General features: G+C 40.6%; 3 protein-coding genes across 3 annotated transcripts; 2 read left to right on the plus strand and 1 right to left on the minus strand.

Moving 5' to 3' along the window:
• Positions 1-2,001: 2,001 nt before the first annotated feature.
• Positions 2,002-7,784, minus strand: LOC118470572 (low affinity immunoglobulin gamma Fc region receptor III-like). The gene is made up of 10 exons (XM_035950008.2): positions 7,677-7,784; positions 7,354-7,386; positions 6,947-7,204; positions 6,607-6,873; positions 6,290-6,415; positions 5,994-6,050; positions 5,408-5,479; positions 4,000-4,065; positions 3,783-3,877; positions 2,002-3,320 (listed from the first exon to the last, which is right to left on the minus strand). The coding sequence occupies exons 1-9, from the start codon at positions 7,705-7,707 to the stop codon at positions 3,783-3,785; spliced, it is 1,005 nt and encodes a 334-aa protein (XP_035805901.2). The 5' UTR covers positions 7,708-7,784; the 3' UTR covers positions 2,002-3,320.
• A 1,248-nt stretch (positions 7,785-9,032) lies between these two features.
• On the plus strand, positions 9,033-13,825 carry LOC111571214 (sialoadhesin-like). Its single transcript, XM_055007891.1, has 5 exons — positions 9,033-9,148; positions 9,439-9,471; positions 9,621-9,878; positions 9,952-10,218; positions 10,841-13,825. Exons 1-5 carry the CDS (start codon positions 9,118-9,120, stop codon positions 11,020-11,022), a joined length of 771 nt encoding a protein of 256 aa, XP_054863866.1. The 5' UTR covers positions 9,033-9,117; the 3' UTR covers positions 11,023-13,825.
• An 852-nt stretch (positions 13,826-14,677) lies between these two features.
• On the plus strand, positions 14,678-17,711 carry LOC129348193 (low affinity immunoglobulin gamma Fc region receptor II-a-like). Its single transcript, XM_055008041.1, has 3 exons — positions 14,678-14,927; positions 15,001-15,267; positions 15,894-17,711. The coding sequence occupies exons 1-3, from the start codon at positions 14,678-14,680 to the stop codon at positions 16,073-16,075; spliced, it is 699 nt and encodes a 232-aa protein (XP_054864016.1). The 3' UTR covers positions 16,076-17,711.
• The last annotated feature ends 5,154 nt before the right edge of the window (positions 17,712-22,865 follow it).

Raw genomic sequence — 22,865 nt, forward strand, 5'->3', positions numbered from 1 at the left:
AGCTGAAAAACACCCCCATAGCATGATGCTGCCACCACCATGTTTCACTGTTGGGATGCTATTGGGCAGGTGATGAGCAGTGCCTGGTTTTCTCCACACATATCACTTAGAATTAACGCCAAAAAGTTCAATCTTGGTCTCATCAGACCAGAGAATCTTATTTCTCATAGTCTGGGAGTCCTTCATGTGTTTTTTGGCAAACTCTATGCGGGCTTTCATATGTCTTGCACTGAGGAGAGGCTTCCGTCGGGCCACTCTGCCATAAAGGCCCGACTGGTGGAGGGCTGCAGTGATAGTTGACTTTGTGGAACTTTCTCCCATCTCCCTGCTGCATCTCTGGAGCTCAGCCACGGTGATCTTTGGGTTCTTCTTTACCTCTCTCACCAAGGCTCTTCTCCCACGATTGCTCAGTTTGGCTGGACGGCCAGGTCTAGGAAGAGTTCTGCTCGTCCCAAACTTCTTCCATTTAAGGATTATGGAGGCCACTGTGCTCTTAGGAACCTTGAGTGTTGCAGAAATTCTTTTGTAACCTTGGCCAGATCTGTGCCTTGCCACAATTCTGTCTCTGAGCTCCTTGGGCAGTTCCTTCAACCTCATGATTCTCATTTGCTCTGACATGCACTGTGAGCTGTAAGGTCTTATATAGACAGGTGTGTGCCTTTCCTAATCAAGTCCAATCAGTTTAATTAAACACAGCTGGACTCCAATGAAGAAGTAGAACCATCTCAAGGAGGATCAGAAGAAATGGACCACAGGTGAGTTAAATATGAGTGTCACAGTAAAGGGTCTGAATACTTATGACTGTGTGATATTTCAGTTTTTCTTTTTTAATAAATTTGCAAAAATTTCTACATTTCTGTTTTTTTCTGTCAAGATAGGGTGCTGAGTGTACATTGATGAGAAATAAAATGAACTTTTTTGATTTTAGCAAATGGCTGCAATGAAACAAAGAGTGAAAAATTTAAAGGGGTCTGAATACTTTCCGTACCCACTGTACATTTTCTGGAATCTTACTGCAACATGACGATCATGAGATATTTGTTTGTTGGAGTCGGGTTTTACTTTTGACCTCCTCTGGGTCACGTCTGAGTTTGAGCTGCACTCTGACGTCATTAAAGAGACCTTATTATGGATGGAAAATTAAGCTTTTACCATGCAAATATGTGTTTTCGTCAGTTTTGTTGACACTGTAATGCTAATTTCTGCAAATGTTTTGATTTGAAACTAAGTTCAAGTTGGCTTTTCAGGGAAACATGACACAAAAGGATGTTTCAAGAGGAGCATTGTGTCTTTTTATTGATAAATTCCACTGAAGCAATGAAATTTGACCATTTCCAGAGCATTTTGCTACAAAATGTGGCCGGTTTACTGTTCAGTTTGGCAAACTAGTAGATAAGGATCAAAATTAATTTGACAAATCTGCTCAGCTGCACAGAGATTTTTGTGGTTACTTTTAAAACTGTTGCTTACGATGACTTAAGATTCAAATGTCACATGTTAGAATGTTAAAAACTAACTGGAGCAGGAAACATTATTGTTATTATTAAAAGGTGTGTTTATAACGATTAGGTCCAGAACACATAGTTCACTTTAAAATATGCAGAAAAGCTAGTTGAAACGTTGTCATTATTATGAGCACTAAAAATAAAGACTGTTTATGCTGCCAATCTTATGATTAAAAATACCTTTGAATAAATGACTCAGTGTAGTTTGCCGGTTGCCAAAACTCACAGATTGGTGCAAACTGCTAAGTTTCTTTATCTTTTTGAGCAGAAATCTTATATTTTTTAGGGTGAACTCTCAACTATATTCATTTTTGTTGCATTAAGACACAAGAAAAACAGAAAAGCTGAGCTCTTTGGGTTTTAACCACAACAAAATTAGACGTAGATTAAAAATGACTTGTTCTCGTTCACAATTCAACACAAACACAAACAGCTGACATCGTTGGAAACACCAGTTCATGCGGTTTAATTAGGTACATGTTTGAACTCGCTGGAATAAACACTTCAAGAGCAATTCAGCTGAAAAGAAGAGACGTGACTCGTGAAATAGAAAACTAATCCATCTGCACATTAAAGCAACCTTCAGAGCCACTGATAAAAAGAGTACAGTTGAGAAAACAAAGTCTTCATGTGATATTTTATAGCCTGCAACTCCTTAAAAAACACTAAAATCAATGCAAAATAACCTAAACAAAACCCCATGAGTGCATTGTTTTCATCAAAATTCAGGTTTAAACCAACTTTTATCGGCTAGATAAGTGATTTAAAGGTCATTTCATTATATTCAGGAATATTTTTTCATTTAAAAATCCATGTATTTACACAGTATGTTACCAGCTGCATTCAGTTTCACCTGTTGCTGTCTGCTGCCTCCTTGTGGAAAAAAGAAAGAAATGCAACAGACACAAAACAGACATAAAGCACTATTTCCTTTCTGATTTTGCTTTGAATTTATGGTTAAAATCTGTCTCCTGATGACATTTGCACCAAATTTGCACCAAATACATCTGCAGCATTTGAAAAGTGTATTTGGTAGAAATAATGACGTAAACTTTCCAAAATACAGATGTTGTGTATAATCACCAAGACTGTTTGCTGTTACAACATTGAATAGTAAACTTCAACAGCAGTTTTGCGTGTCTTCATTCTTTGGCTGCAATTTTTTTCCTTTCTATTATGAAAGGATTAAGAATAAAAACACATTTCTCTTGTAGCAACACTGAGACTAACTGAAAGTGTTGTTTTTTTTTGCCTTCATGACATTTGGCTTTTTATTTAAACGGCACCAATTCACATCATCTCAGGGCACCTCGCCTCATAAAGCAGAGAGTTTACAGAATTATACTATAGAGAGAAACCCAATTATTCCATTTAATCAGAAGAGGAAAAACTCCCTTTTCATTAGCTGTCGCCCTCACATTGCTGCTGAAGCTACCACACCTTTACAGCCCCGTGTTCGGTGTTAAATATTTCACTTCTGACCACAGACTCAGTGCATCTGCTTCACACGAAACGTGAAGCGACAGCTTTAGCTCAGCAGTTGACGCATTTAAAAGCAGCAGCAGCTCTTTTCTCACGTAGCAGATGGAACAATGTGGTTTTACTGTTCAATAGCTAAAAAAACAACTCTCACACCAAGACATTCTCATCGATGTAACAAAGCAACACGTGAGCTTTAAATGATTCACGCATTGCTATTTTTGGTTCTAAGGCAGTTTTATTGCAGTAAACACGTGTGCACAAACTTTTTCTGTGCTACTCCCTTTGGTTTCCCTCATGCCGGCTGCAAACGAAGCTCCTCATCAGCTCAGAAACCTGTAAGACACACAGGGTGAAGCCACAAGAATTAAACTAGAATTACCGGTTTTTCAGTTGCACACATCACCAACCGATAAAGCTGCAGTTGACAGACAGCTCTTATAATACGTGTAATCACAAGGAGTTTAATAGCTCCAAGATCATCAATTCCAAATCAGTTCGGCATCAAATATGGCATTACAATATTTGACCTTTGAACTTTTGGATATAAAATGTCTTCATTTTATTTATTGTAGCACACAAATTCCCGAGCCTTGGACTAAAGCAGGTTCTGTGAGGTCACCATAGTTATTTGACCACCCAAATCTGAAGAAATTCTCAAGATATTCACACAGATTCCTATTGAAAACCAAAATCATATATATTGTCATGTTTGTATTCCAGCCCTCACACAAATAATTGCTACCATCTCTGGCACATTTTGTGAATGTAGAAGATGACATTTTCCATTCAACTTACTCAACGTATTGTAGAATAGAAGGAATCCTCTGATGGAACCTGGACGGTACCTGATGAGGGAGTCGATCTGATCATAACACTGGATGTTTCCGGTCCTGCTTTGAGAATAGATGGAAATCAGTGTGTGGTCGCTTTGTTTATTACCAGTTCATGGTGTCTCAGATGCTGTTTAATCCCAGTTACCAGTAAACAGCACTGTAACCACAGCAGGTCTCACCTTGTAGCTGAGTGTCAGCCAGGCCTAAAGTGTAGTAAATCTGTCTAGAAGAAGATGCTGCTTCATCTGACAAAAGAGACACATGGAAGAAGGTGCAGATACATTTAGATTATTTTAAGGTTGAGTTGGGATGTTTGTTTGCAGGTTGAAACAGGAATCCTTCTGTCTTAAAGGATAAAATATTGACACAAACACATCAAAAAGTTCCCCCAAAATACATTTTGCTCATTTCATGAGACCAGAAAGAAGTACAGATGTTCAATAGTGAACTTTATTCTGTATTCTACATTCTGCTGGTAGTCTCGCTTTGACTGTCTGCAGCTGCTGCTAACAATTTCCTGCTTTTTACATTCATTAGGTTAGTTTAACGCTAAGCAAGACTGTGCTACATTTTATGCTAAGCTAAGGCCAGTTCACGCTTTCCTCATCGCCGTGGTTACAAGGGTCCATGGGTATCCCAGAATCTGTGATTGTGCAGAATATCTGCCAGGAAAACAAATGCCATGAAAAGCTGCATGAGCTCATTCTACATCATCCACACCTTTATAATTCATCATGCGGAGAGTTTTAATTGAAGTAGTCTCTGCTGGATTTTGCTCACATTACACACAATTCAGGAAGTTCTAAATTCTCCAGATATGCTGAGCTGTGGCCGTCCACTGAGCTTGTAATTAGAAGGCTACAAACTCCAGCAGCACAGATCCATGCCCTATAGTAGGTATAATGTAGCATCAACAGAACTGCTCTTGCATGTATTGTCCATGTTCAAAGACGACCTTAAATCACCCCATGACTCCAGTTCCTCACTTTAGACACAGGTGTGACAGAGATGTCAATCTTTTCAAGTAGCACTCTGCAAGAAAGCAAATAACTGTTTCCTTTAAAATGTAGAAGATTCTCTTTTTCAAGGTCTTGAATCTCTCATCTAGTGCTCCTTTGTATTCTGAGCTGTCATAGGCATCGATTCTCTGTTGAACTCTCATAGGGTTTCTTATTTTTCATGAATTGGATTTTTTGTTACTCGCCATTATGTAGATGACACCCATATTTACATTGATTACAAAAACTAGAAAATGATTCCACCATTCATTCAGCTGCATGAAGGCATATCATAACCTTCACTGTAGTTTCATGTGTGACGAGGGCTTCACACTTCTGTTCTTTGGTGACGGAGTCCAGGAAGCTCATATCATCCCCAACCACCTCATCAGTCTGTGAGCAATGCTAGTCGCTTGTAATTACACAGTTAGAACTTTGCACTACAGCTTTTATTGCACTAAACTAAATTCTAAACTTTAAAAAAGCAACTTAATTCAGTAAAATATACAGTGTAGCTCGTGTTGATCACAGTTTTGAGTCAGGCATTTATCATAGTCTGTGCTAAAAACCATCACGTTAAGTGGAATACCTTTCTTCTTCCTGTTTCTTGTCACTGTAGCATACTGTGCTGTGGGCTCAGCAGCTGCAGGGTCTTCTGACACTGAAAAAAAGCAGATATTTTAAATTTCATGGATACAGTAGGAGGACAAATACATAAGACAAGATCTAGGCAAAATATATTCATGTTAAGTTTCTAAGTTGAACAATTTAAAGACATAGCTTTTCTTTAATCTGTCTTAATTTAACTCTGAAGTCGCAGCAGTTTTCAGAGCGTTTCTTTGTTCACGTCACATTTTTCCTCACTGTGGCCTCATTTTTCTCAGCAGTATAAGTTCTGCACCTCTATGGAAGCACAAACAGGTGTTAAAAATACCATTAAAAACATGGTGGCTGGACATATTTTACTGCTTACTTTTTTTAAGCTTCACAGCCTCTGTTTTTCACACAACTCTGCACATCAGCTGTACAGAGAGGTTTCACCATGCTGAATACCGTTGCTGTGTTTTGTCTAGATAGACCCCAGTAAAGGAAGTTCAGGTAGTTCTTCAACCCTCAAAGCTCATGAAGGATTCCAAAAATATACCAGAATACTGACACGTGGTTTGGGTTCTCACCTGGTTGTTCGTCTGCAGGGCGTAAACGAGCTGCTATTGTTGACATATAGAGCAAAACTGCAGTACAAGAAAAGAAACACACATGCATCAGTAGACAACCAAGAAGAAAACATAGCTGGTATTTCAAAGTATACGCAGAAAACAAGGTAAATTAGGGAACTCTTTTTTTTTTTAAATTAGTGATTTCATGAAGGGGAAGTGCACTTTTCTGCTGATCAAAAAGTTTTCTGGTCAACATTTTTAATTTGTTCTGCTGCACTTTGACAGAAAAGTACAGGAATGTGTTGTTTCTTCACCTCTGTCCCAGTAATCTTTGGCAAAGTGATGCAGCCCCCCGACCACCAACAGAATTATCAATAAAACAGTGATGATGATCCATGGTGTGGCACTGGAGGAGGGAGGAGTTGGATCGTTGTGATCTTCTGTAGGAAATAACACAACTTAAAACGTGCTGGAGGCAAGAAATGGATGAAAGTCTGTTCTAAAAGTCTAGACGATGGTTTGTAAACATCAAAAATAGAAAGAAAAAGGCTAAACCTGCAATTCAAATTTATATGAACTTCTTGTCTGGCAGATATATTGATCACTTGTATGTATAAATCTTAGTTGAGACCTTGTTGTGTGTGAGCTCTGACAGTCAGCCGACTCTCTGCTGATTCTACACCTCCTGAGATGCTGCATTTGTAGAGTCCTTCATCAGACTTGGAAACTCTGTGGATGTCCATCTTTCCTGAGGAGCTGCTGCTGACATGGAGTCCGTCTTTGTAGAAATCAGCCGCCAAGCTGGAGTTCACCTTGTTTCTGCATCTCAGAGTCACAGCTTCTCCCTCCATCACTGGAAGAGCAGGACTCTCCAGGACCACAGAGACGTTCCATCGTCCTGTTTCATGTTTAGTTCATGTTAGACATGCGCTGACTTTATCGCAAACTTTGCTGCATTGATTCAAACGTACCTTTTATGATGACGTTGATGCTGTTGCTTCTCTTCCCTCCAGCCTCACACCAGTACTCTCCACTGTCGCTAGCATAGGCATTGTTCAGGTGACAGGATGATTCTGTTTGGTTTCTCTGAGTTGTGCTGCCACATGAAGGCGTTTTCCCCTTCAGCTGAAATGTAATGTCTTCATAAGAGTCCACCTGGCAGTAGAAAGTTATCGACTCGTACTCAAAGAACTGCAGTCTGTTTGGTTTGATATGAAGAGAAGCTGCATCTGAGACGAAGAAAAGGCGAAGTTCAGGTTAGACTTCCTCAATATGTGCAACAAAGAGACCAAATAACTCACAACATCACAATTTCTGAGGTGATTAAACAGATTAAACTGAACTAAAATGCTTCATTTGAAAGCTGACTGCTACTTACCAACTTTATGACCAAACGGCAGCAAGATCATCACTGAAAAGACAAGAAAAATCAAGATCTAACATCACAAAGAGCCGTTTATAGCGTCTTTACACTGTTTCAACTCCAACAACTGCTGAGTAAAGTTACCATAACGACAATTTAGCCCCAAAGTCGGTGCAGGAAAACACAACGCTTCAGCTGAAAGTATAATATCTGCATTCAAAAAGACACATTTTGCTCTGAAAAGTGACCACAACTACATGGAACCTTAAAAACAACATTAGTGACTTTAAACAACCTCTTCATGATTGTGTTAATGTCAGAATAAAAGCAGATCTTACTCAGAGTGATGCAGAGAGCTCTGACCTCCATGTGGTCTGGTGGCTGACTGTGAGAACATCAGACTGAAGTGAGTTTCCTCCTGCGTGGCTCATTTCTGCTGCTGAAGCAACTCGAATTCAGTCAGAAATAGTCACAGAAGCAGAGCTGCTAGAAATAAGCTCAGCAGATATCAGTGGATGGAACAGAGGACAAAAGCAGACTGACGCTGTGGTGAATGAAACAGGACGATGGAACGTCTCTGTGGTCCTGGAGAGTCCTGCTCTTCCAGTGATGGAGGGAGAAGCTGTGACTCTGAGATGCAGAAACAAGGTGAACTCCAGCTTGGCGGCTGATTTCTACAAAGACGGACTCCATGTCAGCAGCAGCTCCTCAGGAAAGATGGACATCCACAGAGTTTCCAAGTCTGATGAAGGACTCTACAAATGCAGCATCTCAGGAGGTGTAGAATCAGCAGAGAGTCGGCTGACTGTCAGAGCTCACACACAACAAGGTCTCAACTAAGATTTATACATACAAGTGATCAATATATCTGCCAGACAAGAAGTTCATATAAATTTGAATTGCAGGTTTAGCCTTTTTCTTTCTATTTTTGATGTTTACAAACCATCGTCTAGACTTTTAGAACAGACTTTCATCCATTTCTTGCCTCCAGCACGTTTTAAGTTGTGTTATTTCCTACAGAAGATCACAACGATCCAACTCCTCCCTCCTCCAGTGCCACACCATGGATCATCATCACTGTTTTATTGATAATTCTGTTGGTGGTCGGGGGGCTGCATCACTTTGCCAAAGATTACTGGGACAGAGGTGAAGAAACAACACATTCCTGTACTTTTCTGTCAAAGTGCAGCAGAACAAATTAAAAATGTTGAACAGAAAACTTTTTAATCAGCAGAAAACTCTGCTTCCCCTTCATGAAATCACTCATTTTAGCATATTGTGAGTGGAAAAATGAGTTCTTTAATTTACCTTGTTTTCTGCGTATACTTTGAAATACCAGCTATGTTTTCTTCTTGGTTGTCTACTGATGCATGTGTGTTTCTTTTCTTGTACTGCAGTTTTGCTCTATATGTCAACAATAGCAGCTCGTTTACACCCTGCAGATGAACAACCAGGTGAGAACCCAAACCACGTGTCAGTATTCTGGTATATTTTTGGAATCCTTCATGAGCTTTGAGGGTTGAAGAACTACCTGAACTTCCTTTACTGGGGTCTCTATAGATAAAAAAAGACTTGAGCAGCTTCTACGCTTCATCCAACCACAGCGTCAGTCTGCTTTTGTCCTCTGTTCCATCCACTGATATCTGCTGAGCTTATTTCTAGCAGCTCTGCTTCTGTGACTATTTCTGACTGAATTCGAGTTGCTTCAGCAGCAGAAATGAGCCACGCAGGAGGAAACTCACTTCAGTCTGATGTTCTCACAGTCAGCCACCAGACCACATGGAGGTCAGAGCTCTCTGCATCACTCTGAGTAAGATCTGCTTTTATTCTGACATTAATACAATCATGAAGAGGTTGTTTAAAGTCACTAATGTTGTTTTTAAGGTTCCATGTAGTTGTGGTCACTTTTCAGAGCAAAATGTGTCTTTTTGAATGCAGATATTATACTTTCAGCTGAAGTGTTGTGTTTTCCTGCACCGACTTTGGGGCTAAATTGTCGTTATGGTAACTTTACTCAGCAGTTGTTGGAGTTGAAACAGTGTAAAGATGCTATAAACGACTCTTTGTGATGTTAGATCTTGATTTTTCTTGTCTTTTCAGTGATGATCTTGCTGCCGTTTGGTCATAAAGTTGGTAAGTAGCAGTCAGCTTTCAAATGAAGCATTTTAGTTCAGTTTAATCTGTTTAATCACCTCAGAAATTGTGATGTTGTGAGTTATTTGGTCTCTTTGTTGCACATATTGAGGAAGTCTAACCTGAACTTCGCCTTTTCTTCGTCTCAGATGCAGCTTCTCTTCATATCAAACCAAACAGACTGCAGTTCTTTGAGTACGAGTCGATAACTTTCTACTGCCAGGTGGACTCTTATGAAGACATTACATTTCAGCTGAAGGGGAAAACGCCTTCATGTGGCAGCACAACTCAGAGAAACCAAACAGAATCATCCTGTCACCTGAACAATGCCTATGCTAGCGACAGTGGAGAGTACTGGTGTGAGGCTGGAGGGAAGAGAAGCAACAGCATCAACGTCATCATAAAAGGTACGTTTGAATCAATGCAGCAAAGTTTGCCATAAAGTCAGCGCATGTCTAACATGAACTAAACATGAAACAGGACGATGGAACGTCTCTGTGGTCCTGGAGAGTCCTGCTCTTCCAGTGATGGAGGGAGAAGCTGTGACTCTGAGATGCAGAAACAAGGTGAACTCCAGCTTGGCGGCTGATTTCTACAAAGACGGACTCCATGTCAGCAGCAGCTCCTCAGGAAAGATGGACATCCACAGAGTTTCCAAGTCTGATGAAGGACTCTACAAATGCAGCATCTCAGGAGGTGTAGAATCAGCAGAGAGTCGGCTGACTGTCAGAGCTCACACACAACGAGGTTTCAAACTTTCTTCTTTTCTTCAAGTCACGTTAAATTCCCTCCGTACAACTCTCCAACAGCATCAGAAGAAACGTACACTAAACACAACAAAGAGTTTCTAGAAGCTCTAACAGCAGATTTTTAATATTATGTAGTGAGAAGAAGTTTTAATGGGACATTTGAATCTGAGGTTTATTCTCTTTCTTCCCATTTTCTATCTTAACAAGTAGACTTTTACTTTCATTCATTTCTTGCATCTAACACATTCGAAGTTATTTCCTACAGAAGGTCACAAAGATCCAACTTCATCATCTTAGTGTGAAGAAGTTTAAATGAAAATCTGAATCTGAGGTTTATTCTCCTTTTTTCTCCTCATTTTCACTTGTCAAACCGTTGTTTAGACTTTAATAATTTCATCCATTTGTTTGTTCCTGAAGGTTAAACCACTTCAAGAGATGTTGTTCGGAGACTTTTATGTTAAACAACCTAGAAATTCAACTATTGGTGGCATTTAAACTATTCCACAGACGACAGCCACAACACACTGCCTAGCATCAAATGTTCAACTACATTCATGGATGATTTGAAGCAGATTTCAGCACCACCGTGTCTCAGCTGATCGTTTCTATCGTGTCTGCAGCAGATCACAGCGAGTCTCGTCCCTCCTTGGACCACGGCTGCCACATTTCCAACATTTACCTCATCTCCAGGACCGTGATCACCGCTGTGATGGTGGTTCTGCTGCTGCTGCTGGTCGGACTTCTTCACTGTGGGAAACTGGGAGCTGCAAAAAATCCCTCTGATCCTCCCAGATGTGAATGAAAGTGTGATGAAGAAGAAGACGGAGTGAGAGAGTGTAAATAGGTGATAATGAATCAGGTAATGAGACGTCTGGAGGCTGATTCTCACATTTCATCCACCATCATGTCGTCTGCATCTCTGTTTATTTACAAGCTGTTTTTCTGAAGCAGCTGCTGTTAAACTCTGAACAAATGAACATCTTCTGGAGAATTTTATCTTCTGCTGTTTATTTTCTTCCACTTCAAACTTTGACCACAACCTGGACAGACTTTCTGCAGAACCACAACATCTCTGCTGCTGTTAATAGACTCTGACTGTTTGTTTCCATTTCTATAAACCAGATGAGAAAATTCTACGTGAATACAGACACACTGATAAAAACAGACTCATTATCTCTGATTTCCTGGTTTTAATGGCAGTAAAAACAGCTGGACTGTTTAACTTGGTGTTATTCTAAATGAAGCCTGCAGGGGGCAGAGTAGGACTGAAATCAGACACAAAGACACAAGAAAAAGAACAAATCCAGATGCTGATCACATATTTAGCAGGTTTTCTCCACATTTCTGTAAATATTTTCTCTCACTGATAATAAATGATGCTGGGATGAGATGTGAACTAATATTAAAACCAGGAGCAGTTTTCCATGAATTCTAGATGGAACCAGAAGAACAACAAGCTGCCACTGCTGCACATGGACTCACTTCTGAACTCTCACATTCATCATTTCACTTTTTCTGGGCTTCTGTGGAGAAATCAGTCCAGCAGATCTTCCAGAATGAACTATTTGTTAGTGAAGTTGTTGCACGTCATTATAGCTGTGAATTACAAGCAGCAGTTTGTGGATAGTTTTTGGTCCCGTCATGTTTTTCTTCACTGTGGTTCATGTTTCAGTCTAAAGTCCTGCAGTTCTTTGGAAACAGAACAACATGAAGGAGGAGAGAATTCAGAAATGTTGTCTGTGCAGAATGATAGTTATGATATAAAATCTTAAAATATCCAAAAATGAAAGTTTAATTCCTTTATTTTCCAAAAAATTGAAAAGAAAACTGGAACCAAACGTGCCGAGTTTTACCAACACGAGTGAAAAAGTGGTGACTCCACATCCTGGACATATTTAACTTTTTACATATTGAATGTCCATATTTCTGACATTTATATGTCACAACTTTAATCTCACATTCAGTTCATTTTCCCCACAGATCACATCACATCACACAAGATCAGCTCTTGGACTGTTTGAAAGTTGATAATTCAGTGCTTCAGTCTGTTTTCTACCATTGTGTGGCTCTGAAATGGTGACATTTTGTTGGGTTTTATTTCTACACTTCTTTAAAGTATAACATATTTCTGACCTGCTGAGAGGTTTTTGAGTCTTGATAGTAAAAAGCGTTTCTGTCTGCAGAACTGCTCATGTTTAAACCTGCATGTTTAAACCTTTGCCTCCCCCTTCTGGCAGTGACAGTAATTACACCAACACTTCACTTTGTTGCACATTTGAGGCATTTTTGTATCAGGGAGGAGTTTGTGTTTTTTTTCTTTCATGTTTCTACTGATGTTCCAGAAGTCTGTGTTGCCCTGAACATGTTTAAAGTTCTATTACATGAGGTGAATAGCTGTAAAACGCCCCCTACAGGTTAAAAGCGCAAACTGTTGCCTGCTCTGTGACTGAATCTACTTCATTGTCCTGACTTTTTCAATTCAATTCAATTCAATTCAATTTTATTTATATAGTGCCAATTACAGTCAAATTGTCTCGAGACGCTTTACAGAACCCATATGCCTGAACCCCCAGAGCAGCCCTAAGGAGACAGTGGCAGGAAAACACCCTTTTAACAGGGAAAAAACCTCGAGCAGAACCCGGCTCTAATGTGGGGGGACCCATCTGCTGCTGGCCGGGCGGGTTGAGAGGGACAGAAGAGGTAGAAAGGTAGAGATAGAGGGGTAGAGGTAGAGATAGAGGGATACAGATAGAGGGGTAGAGGTAGAGAGGTAGAGATAGAGGGATACAGATAGAGGGGTAGAGATAGAGAGGTGGGGGGGTGGGACACAAGGACCATAAAACACAGCCACACATCTGAAGCATCCAGCATCCAGCTCTGGGACCAGGGACACTCAGAGAAAGGACACAGAAAGAAACAGAGTGAATGTAATGCAATAATGGTATATATAGTAAATACATAGGTAGTTAGAGAAGGGCTCAGTGCATCAAGAGAGGTTCCCCAGCAGTCTAGGCCTATAGCAGCATAACTAGGGGCAAACTAAAGGGACGTCAAGAGGGGAAGTCAGTTGTGCAAATGAAAACACCAGCTGACCCCGTCAGGGTCACCCAGTCAGCCCTAACTATAAGCTTTGTCGAAAAGGAAGGTTTTAAGCCTGGTCTTAAAAATAGAGAGGGTGTCCGCCTCCCGAACCCAAACTGGGAGCTGGTTCCACAGGAGAGGAGCTGATAACTGAAGGCTCTGCCTCCCATTCTACTTTTAGAGATTCTAGGAACAACAAGTAAGCCTGCAGTCTGAGAGCGAAGAGTTCTGCTAGGATAATATGGTATTATCAGGTCTTTAAGATATGATGGAGATTGGTTGTTAAGAGCTTTATATGTCAGAAGAAGGATTTTGAATTCTATTCTAGATTTAACAGGAAGCCAATGAAGAGAAACCAGTATAGGAGAAATATGATCTCTCTTGCTAACTCCCGTCAGTACTCTGGCTGCAGCATTTTGGATCAGCTGTAGATGTTTCAGAGAGCTATTGGGACAACCTGATAATAAGGAATTACAGTAGTCAAGCCTAGAAGTAACAAATGCATGGACTAGTTTTTCTGCATCACTCTGAGACAGGATGTTCCTGATTTTCACAATATTTCTCAGGTGGAAAAAGGAAGTCCTACAGATTTGTTTTATGACTTAAGAGTCCACCTGGCAGTAGAAAGTTATCGACTCGTACTCAAAGAACTGCAGTCTGTTTGGTTTGATACGAAGAGAAGCTGCATCTGAGATGAAGAAAAGGCAAAGTTCAGGTTAGACTTCCTCAATATGTGCAACAAAGAGACCAAATAACTCACAACATCACAATTTCTGAGGTGATTAAACAGATTAAACTGAACTAAAACGCTTCATTTGAAAGCTGACTGCTACTTACCAACTTTATGACCAAACGGCAGCAAGATCATCACTGAAAAGACAAGAAAAAACAAGATCTAACATCACAAAGAGCCGTTTATAGCGTCTTTACACTGTTTCAACTCCAACAACTGCTGAGTAAAGTTACCATAACGACAATTTAGCCCCAAAGTCGGTGCAGGAAAACACAACGCTTCAGCTGAAAGTATAATATCTGCATTCAAAAAGACACATTTTGCCCTGAAAAGTGACCACAACTACATGGAACCTTAAAAACAACATTAGTGACTTTAACCAACCTCTTCATGATTTTGTTAATGTCAGAATAAAAGCAGATCTTACTCAGAGTGATGCAGAGAGCTCTGACCTCCATGTGGTCTGGTGGCTGACTGTGAGAACATCAGACTGAAGTGAGTTTCCTCCTGCGTGGCTCATTTCTGCTGCTGAAGCAACTCGAATTCAGTCAGAAATAGTCACAGAAGCAGAGCTGCTAGAAATAAGCTCAGCAGATATCAGTGGATGGAACAGAGGACAAAAGCAGACTGACGCTGTGGTTGGATGAAGCGTATCAAACCAAACAGACTGCAGTTCTTTGAGTACGAGTCGATAACTTTCTACTGCCAGGTGGACTCTTATGAAGACATTACATTTCAGCTGAAGGGGAAAACGCCTTCATGTGGCAGCACAACTCAGAGAAACCAAACAGAATCATCCTGTCACCTGAAGAATGCCTATGCTAGCGACAGTGGAGAGTTCTGGTGTGAGGCTGGAGGGAAGAGAAGCAACAGCATCAACGTCATCATAAAAGGTACGTTTGAATCAATGCAGCAAAGTTTGCGATAAAGTCAGCGCATGTCTAACATGAACTAAACATGAAACAGGACGATGGAACGTCTCTGTGGTCCTGGAGAGTCCTGCTCTTCCAGTGATGGAGGGAGAAGCTGTGACTCTGAGATGCAGAAACAAGGTGAACTCCAGCTTGGCGGCTGATTTCTACAAAGACGGACTCCATGTCAGCAGCAGCTCCTCAGGAAAGATGGACATCCACAGAGTTTCCAAGTCTGATGAAGGACTCTACAAATGCAGCATCTCAGGAGGTGTAGAATCAGCAGAGAGTCGGCTGACTGTCAGAGTTCACACACAACGAGGTCTCAAACTTTCTTCTTTTCTTCGTCACGTTAAATTCCCTCCGTACAACTCTCCAACAGCATCAGAAGAAACGTACACTAAACTCAACAAAGAGTTTCTAGAAGCTCTAACAGCAGATTTTTAATATTATTATGTAGTGAGAAGAAGTTTTAATGGGACATTTGAATCTGAGGTTTATTCTCTTTCTTCCCATTTTCTATCTTAACAAGTAGACTTTTACTTTCATTCATTTCTTGCATCTAACACATTCGAAGTTGTTATTTCCTACAGAAGGTCACAAAGATCCAACTTCATCATCTTAGTGTGAAGAAGTTTAAATGAAAATCTGAATCTGAGGTTTATTCTCCTTTTTTCTCCTCATTTTCACTTGTCAAACCGTTGTTTAGACTTTAATAATTTCATCCATTTGTTTGTTCCTGAAGGTTAAACCACTTCAAGAGATGTTGTTCGGAGACTTTTATGTTAAACAACCTAGAAATTCAACTATTGGTGGCATTTAAACTATTCCACAGACGACAGCCACAACACACTGCCTAGCATCAAATGTTCAACTACATTCATGGATGATTTGAAACAGATTTCAGCACCACCGTGTCTCAACTGATCGTTTCTATCGTGTCTGCAGCAGATCACAGCGAGACTCGTCCCTCCTTGGACCACGGCTGCCACATTTCCAACATTTACCTCATCTCCAGGACCGTGATCACCGCTGTGATGGTGGTTCTGCTGCTGCTGCTGGTCGGACTTCTTCACTGTGGGAAACTGGGAGCTGCAAAAAATCCCTCTGATCCTCCCAGATGTGAATGAAAGTGTGATGAAGAAGAAGATGGAGTGAAAGAGTGTAAATAGGTGATAATGAATCAGGTAATGAGACGTCTGGAGGCTGATTCTCACATTTCATCCACCATCATGTCGTCTGCATCTCTGTTTATTTACAAGCTGTTTTTCTGAAGCAGCTGCTGTTAAACTCTGAACAAATGAACATCTTCTGGAGAATTTTATCTTCTGCTGTTTATTTTCTTCTACTTCAAACTTTGACCACAACCTGGACAGACTTTCTGCAGAACCACAACATCTCTGCTGCTGTTAATAGACTCTGACTGTTTGTTTCCATTTCTATAAACCAGATGAGAAAATTCTACGTGAATACAGACACACTGATAAAAACAGACTCATTTTCTCTGATTTCCTGGTTTTAATGGCAGTAAAAACAGCTGGACTCTGTTTAACTTGTTGTTATTTTAAATGAAGCCTGCAGGGGGCAGAGTAGGACTGAAATCAGACACAAAGACACAAGAAAAAGAACAAATCCAGATGCTGATCACATATTTAGCAGGTTTTCTCCACATTTCTGTAAATATTTTCTCTCACTGATAATAAATGATGCTGGGATGAGATGTGAACTAATATTAAAACCAGGAGCAGTTTTCCATGAATTCTAGATGGAACCAGAAGAACAACAAGCTGCCACTGCTGCACATGGACTCACTTCTGAACTCTCACATTCATCATTTCACTTTTTCTGGGCTTCTGTGGAGAAATCAGTCCAGCAGATCTTCCAGAATGAACTATTTGCTAGTGAAGTTGTTGCACGTCATTATAGCTGTGAATTACAAGCAGCAGTTTGTGGATAGTTTTTGGTCCCGTCATGTTTTTCTTCACTGTGGTTCATGTTTCAGTCTAAAGTCCTGCAGTTCTTTGGAAACAGAACAACATGAAGGAGGAGAGAATTCAGAAATGTTGTCTGTGCAGAATGATAGTTATGATATAAAATCTTAAAATATCCAAAAATGAAAGTTTAATTCCTTTATTTTCCAAAAAATTGAAAAGAAAACTGGAACCAAACGTGCCGAGTTTTACCAACACGAGTGAAAAAGTGGTGACTCCACATCCTGGACATATTTAACTTTTTACATATTGAATGTCCATATTTCTGACATTTATATGTCACAACTTTAATCTCACATTCAGTTCATTTTCCCCACAGATCACATCACATCACACAAGATCAGCTCTTGGACTGTTTGAAAGTTGATAATTCAGTGCTTCAGTCTGTTTTCTACCATTGTGTGGCTCTGAAATGGTGACATTTTGTTGGGTTTTATTTCTACACTTCTTTAAAGTATAACATATTTCTGACCTGCTGAGAGGTTTTTGAGTCTTGATAGTAAAAAGCGTTTCTGTCTGCAGAACTGCTCATGTTTAAACCTGCATGTTTAAACCTTTGCCTCCCCCTTCTGGCAGTGACAGTAATTACACCAACACTTCACTTTGTTGCACATTTGAGGCATTTTTGTATCAGGGAGGAGTTTGTGTTTTTTTTCTTTCATGTTTCTACTGATGTTCCAGAAGTCTGTGTTGCCCTGAACATGTTTAAAGTTCTATTACATGAGGTGAATAGCTGTAAAACGCCCCCTACAGGTTAAAAGCGCAAACTGTTGCCTGCTCTGTGACTGAATCTACTTCATTGTCCTGACTTGACCTTAAACAGCTGAATAAACCTTGTTGTTGCTGTTTTTCAGTTTGAAGCTGATGCATTCTTTGCATGTGTGTCTGAGTCGCAGGAGTGTGGTTCTACTATTCCATTCCAATATATATGAAACCAAATTATACAGTGTGCAGTAAAATATGCAGTATGTATGCATACTACAGGAATTAGTACCTACTTTGTATGACAGTATGCACTTAAAGGAAACAGAAAAAGTAGTGATGAATCCTACAATCTGAATCACCCACCAACTCATAAGTTCATTCATTCATTCAACACTGGAAACTAACAATCCATTCAAAATCAAACATATTTTAGGGAAGAGTGAAAGAGACGACCTGCCAGATAGTCTTGCCTTTGGGCCGCCCTTCAGACTGTGTTCACCATCAACCTCCAGAGGGCTTCCATTTCCCCCACTGGCCTCACGATGGGTTCCATCTCCGTTGCTGCCCTCTAGAGCAGGTCTGCCAGATATTCTTGTCTTTGACCCACCTTTGAGACTATCATCACCAACGGCCTCACACTTGGAGGCAGATCACAGCAACGATGGTGGTAATGAAAGTGTTCCACATTATGTCGTCTTTATTCATGGGTGAATTTAAGTAGCCATATAACCACAAGACATAATGATGCAAAACATTGCAAGGCACAAAGTGGTCCAAGTGTCGGCCTTATAATTCCATTCATCCATTATCTGTCCATTGCCTGATCCTCTGTGGGGTCGCAGCTGAAATAGAACGAAGGCAGAGGACACCTGGACAGGTCTCCAGTCCATCCCAGGGACACATAGACAGACAACCAAGCACACCTTATAATTCACTTTCATAAATCAACAGCTTCTTCACTAAGTCTCTGATCTCCTCCACCTCGTTAGTGTCTACATCTGGGTTCTCTGCAAGCCTGTGACAGTTTTTTTACAAGACAAACTGAATCTATGTCCTTCCTTGACCTGTCAGAGAAACAGGACAGAGTTTTGCCACTCATTACAGGATCAGAGCCGTTTGTTTTTCTTGTGCTTTATGGTCGCCAAGTGGCACGGTCAGAACAGTCTGTTGCATGGCAGAAAGTGGTCCAAGTGAAGGTAACTGTGATTATTGTGCAACAAAAAGGCCGCTTCAGGTCACAGACTGTGGTTCTGTACTTTGTTGAACAATGCAAACCAGATGTAAATCCACCTGCCCTCACCTGATGCAACCAGTTTGCTAACATGAGGTGAAATGTGGTTCCCTGTTGGGATACGTGAAGGGGCAGCTTTTTTTTTTAAATGAGTCAAAAGACAAACATTATGAATGTACATAACAAAAGACTATCGTCAGTTGGTGAGGCAACACTGTACTATAACATTTTGCCTTCTTTGCCAGTTGTTTCCACATTTTTTTAGCACCGACCCTCAAAATAACAGAGATTCATGGCTCCCACCATCTCTGCAGGTGAAGCATGCAAACATTGTGCACACATGCACTAATAGGACGATCCAAAGACTCCAAACATATCAACAAAACAACAGAACAAAATAGTAATTTATCATTTGAAGTGACCTCCATGTGTAAACTATAGTACTGAGTAAACATTCAGAACATAGCAGCAGAAGATTCACATGTCATGTCTGTCTTTGTGCAACAACAAGCAGCATTTACATACTAATTTGTTTATCTGGGCTCAGGTTGTGGTGACAACAGCTGAAGTAGGCCATTGCAAAGGGTCCTATTTGCACCACTGGCCTCCAGAAGTGTTCGATTACTACCACTGTCTTCTTGACAGGTTCCATCTCAACTGCTGCCATCTGTAGTGGACCCGCCAGATTCTTGTTTTTGACCCGTCCTTCAGGCTGTCCTCGTCACTGGCCTTCCACTTGAAGGCAGACCACAGCAACTAGTGGTGGGAATGAAAGTGTTCTGCATTATGTTGTCTTTCTTCAGAGGGCAAATTTAAATAGTCATCCAACCACAGTTGTGGAAAATGTTACATAGCAGAAAGTGGTCCGTGTGAAGGTAACTGTGATTATTGTTCAACAAAAAGGCCGCTTCAGGTCACAGACTGTGGTTCTGTACTTTGTTGATCAATGCAAACCAGATGTAAATCCACCTGTCCTCACCTGATGCAACCAGTTTGCTAACATAAAGTGATATGAGACAAAATGAAAAATGAGTCCAAGACAAACATTATGGATGTAGATTCCAAAAGACTCTTCATCAGTCACTGAGGCAACGCTGACTAATAACATGTTGTTTCCTGTAGCACTGGTTTCCACTTTTTTTTTTTGAAATTCTCTTTTTATTTTAATTGAAAAGGCAAATTATTACAATTCCATACATGTCTTATTTACAGCACCAAAGACTGTGTTGTCTTTCCAATATGTTCATTCTTTACATCACTCTTTTTGATGCAGAAGAACAACAGAACGGGGGAGCCAGCCATTTGTAATCATCTTCACAACATTTGAGAGAGAGAAAAAATGAATTAATTAAAAGATTTTAGACAAAGAAGACTGATTGTATCTAGTTGTGAGTAGATTCAAGTAAAATCGTGCCTTATGGCTTTTACATACTCAGTTCATTTAGTCCAGATCTTATAGAACTTCTCTTTGTGCACTTTCAGGGAAAATGTCAACTTTTCCATAATGTAAACCTCATGTACAATATCAATCCATTCCTCAATAGTGGGTGGTTCCACTTTTAACCACTTTCACGTCATGGTTTTCTTACTCGTTGCCAATAATATACCAAGCCATTTCTTGTCATTAACATTACAGTTGTCAAACTATATGTCGCCCAAATACATGACTTCGCATTTAAAAGGAATATTTCCCCCAAATATCTTATTTCTGTGTTCATGGATTCGTTCCCAGTAAGGTCTAATAATCTGGCAATCCCAGGACACATGAAAGTGGTTAGCTTCATTAGTCCCACAGAGGCTCCAACAGGTAGCACCCCGGCCCAGATGTGGCTTCTGAACAGGTGGAACAAAAAAATCTCACTACGTTTTTCCAGCAGAACTCTCGCCATGTATTTAAACCTGTTCAGACCCACTGCAGTTGACATATTCTCTCCCAGCTCTCAATAGATACTGAAACATTACCTTCTCTTTCCCATTTCCTCTTTATGTAATCTGTGTTGTCTTGTTTCCACTGTAAGATGCCATTATAGAGCTTAGATACAATTTTGTTGCATGATCCGGACTTGAGGAAAGACAGAAACACCTGTAGAGACCCTGTAACTCCTATTCCAGGTATCACTTTTAAGTTCTGGTTAAAGTAATGTCTTACCTGCAAGTACCTGTAAAAGTCATCTGACCGTAATCCATATTTATTCCAAACTTATTATAAGGGACTCCTGCTTTTGTTGTGCAGCTTTTTCATAGCGTGCAATGTTTTCCTAATCTTGTCTTGAGTCTGTCTTTGTCTTATGAAGCCCGTCTGGTCGTTATGTACCAGTTCTGGTAGGACTAATTCTAATCTTTTCTAATCTTTTTTTTGTAGCTCGTGTCTCGTCCGGTGTTGAATGGGCTCTTTGTAGCTCGCCTTCCTACTTTCCTCCAGGTTAGCTGTTGTATCTGCTCCATCAGTATCTCTGGAGGTTTGATGATCTTCACGGAGTAACCTCTTCTCGACAGGTCCTCAGTTGCCTCCTCTATTGTGTCATAGACTTTGGTTTCATCCTTGTGTCTCACACACAGCCTGGCCGGGAAGAGAGTCTGGAATTGTACTTGGTTTTCCTTCAGGACTTTGTGAACCTCTGCATATTCTCTTCACTTTTTGAGAATGAGTGGTGGGTAGTCGTGGTCTAGATTAATTTTGTTTTCATTCCAGTTGATCCCTTTCCCCTGCCATGTTTTGGGCAGTATTGTCTCTTTCTTTTGAAGCTTATAAACTTCACTATTATGGAGCAAGGCGGCACATCGTCTTGCGATCGCGGTCCCGCTGAACGGAGACCTCTTTTAATTCGTATGTCCGGCGTATCGTCAGTTAGCCCGAGACCCTCTTGGAGGAGATTTTCCACCAATTCAGCCATCGCCGTTGAGTCCTTCTCAGCCCCCTCTGGCACCCCGTAGATTCGTATATTTTCTGGTCTGGAGCGACTCTCCAAGATCATTAGGTTATCCTCTAGCTTTAAGTGTAGCTTTAGCATCTCCGTCGCAACATTTTCTGTGTTTTGAATCCTCTCCTCCTCTTTCTCAATTCATCCTTCCACTTCGTCCAGTCTGGTATTCACCTTTACAATTTTTTCTTTAATTGCCCTAATTGTTCTTTGTTTTCTTGGCGAAAACCTCTTAACTCCCAGAAGATGACTTCCAGTTCAGCCATTTCTTCACGGGGGGCTTACGTTTTCTGTCTGGTTTGTTGCTAGTTAGCTTTAGCCACTAATCGTTTGTGTCGCTGCGTCTCTAATCTCTTGCTCACCTCTGCTGGTTTGTATTACTCGGTGTGTTGATAGACTTCATGTCCCCTTTCCTTACGCCATTTATCTCATGTATTTCTTCAATTTGTATCGGGGTAATTCTCTAACTATTTCGGTTCTGTCGGGAGCTTTCTCACCATGCAGCCATTTTCAACGATGTTCCAACTGGAAGTCCAGTTTCCACAAAATAACAGAGATTTGTCACTCTCTGTCACTCCCAAACAGCCTGTTTTGTTCTGTTGTTTTGTCATTACATTTGGAGTGTTTGGATCGGCCTGTTCGTCCATGTGTGCACAATGTTAGCATGTTTCTTCTCCAGAGATGGTGGGAGTCACAAATCTGTTATTTTGAGGGTCAGTGCTAAAAAATGTTGAAACCACTGGTTCAGAAAACATGTTTATATTCCAGCATTGCCTCAGCGACTGATGAAGAGCCTTGTGGAATCTACATCCATAATGTTTGTCTTGGACTCATTTTTCATGTATGTGTTGTCTCCTCACATATCCCAACAGCGAACCACATGTTAGACTGGTTGCAAACTGGTTGCAGCAGGTGAGGACAGGTAGCTTTACATCTGGTTTGCATTGATCAACAAAGCATGGAACCACAGTCTGTGACCTGAAGTGGCCTTTTTGTTGCACAACTATCACAGTTACCTTCATTTGTACCACTTTCTGCCATGTAACGTTTTCCAGAACTGTGGTTGGACGAC

The sequence above is a fragment of the Amphiprion ocellaris genome, chromosome 23 (assembly GCF_022539595.1).
Source record: "Amphiprion ocellaris isolate individual 3 ecotype Okinawa chromosome 23, ASM2253959v1, whole genome shotgun sequence".
NCBI lineage: Eukaryota > Metazoa > Chordata > Actinopteri > Pomacentridae > Amphiprion > Amphiprion ocellaris.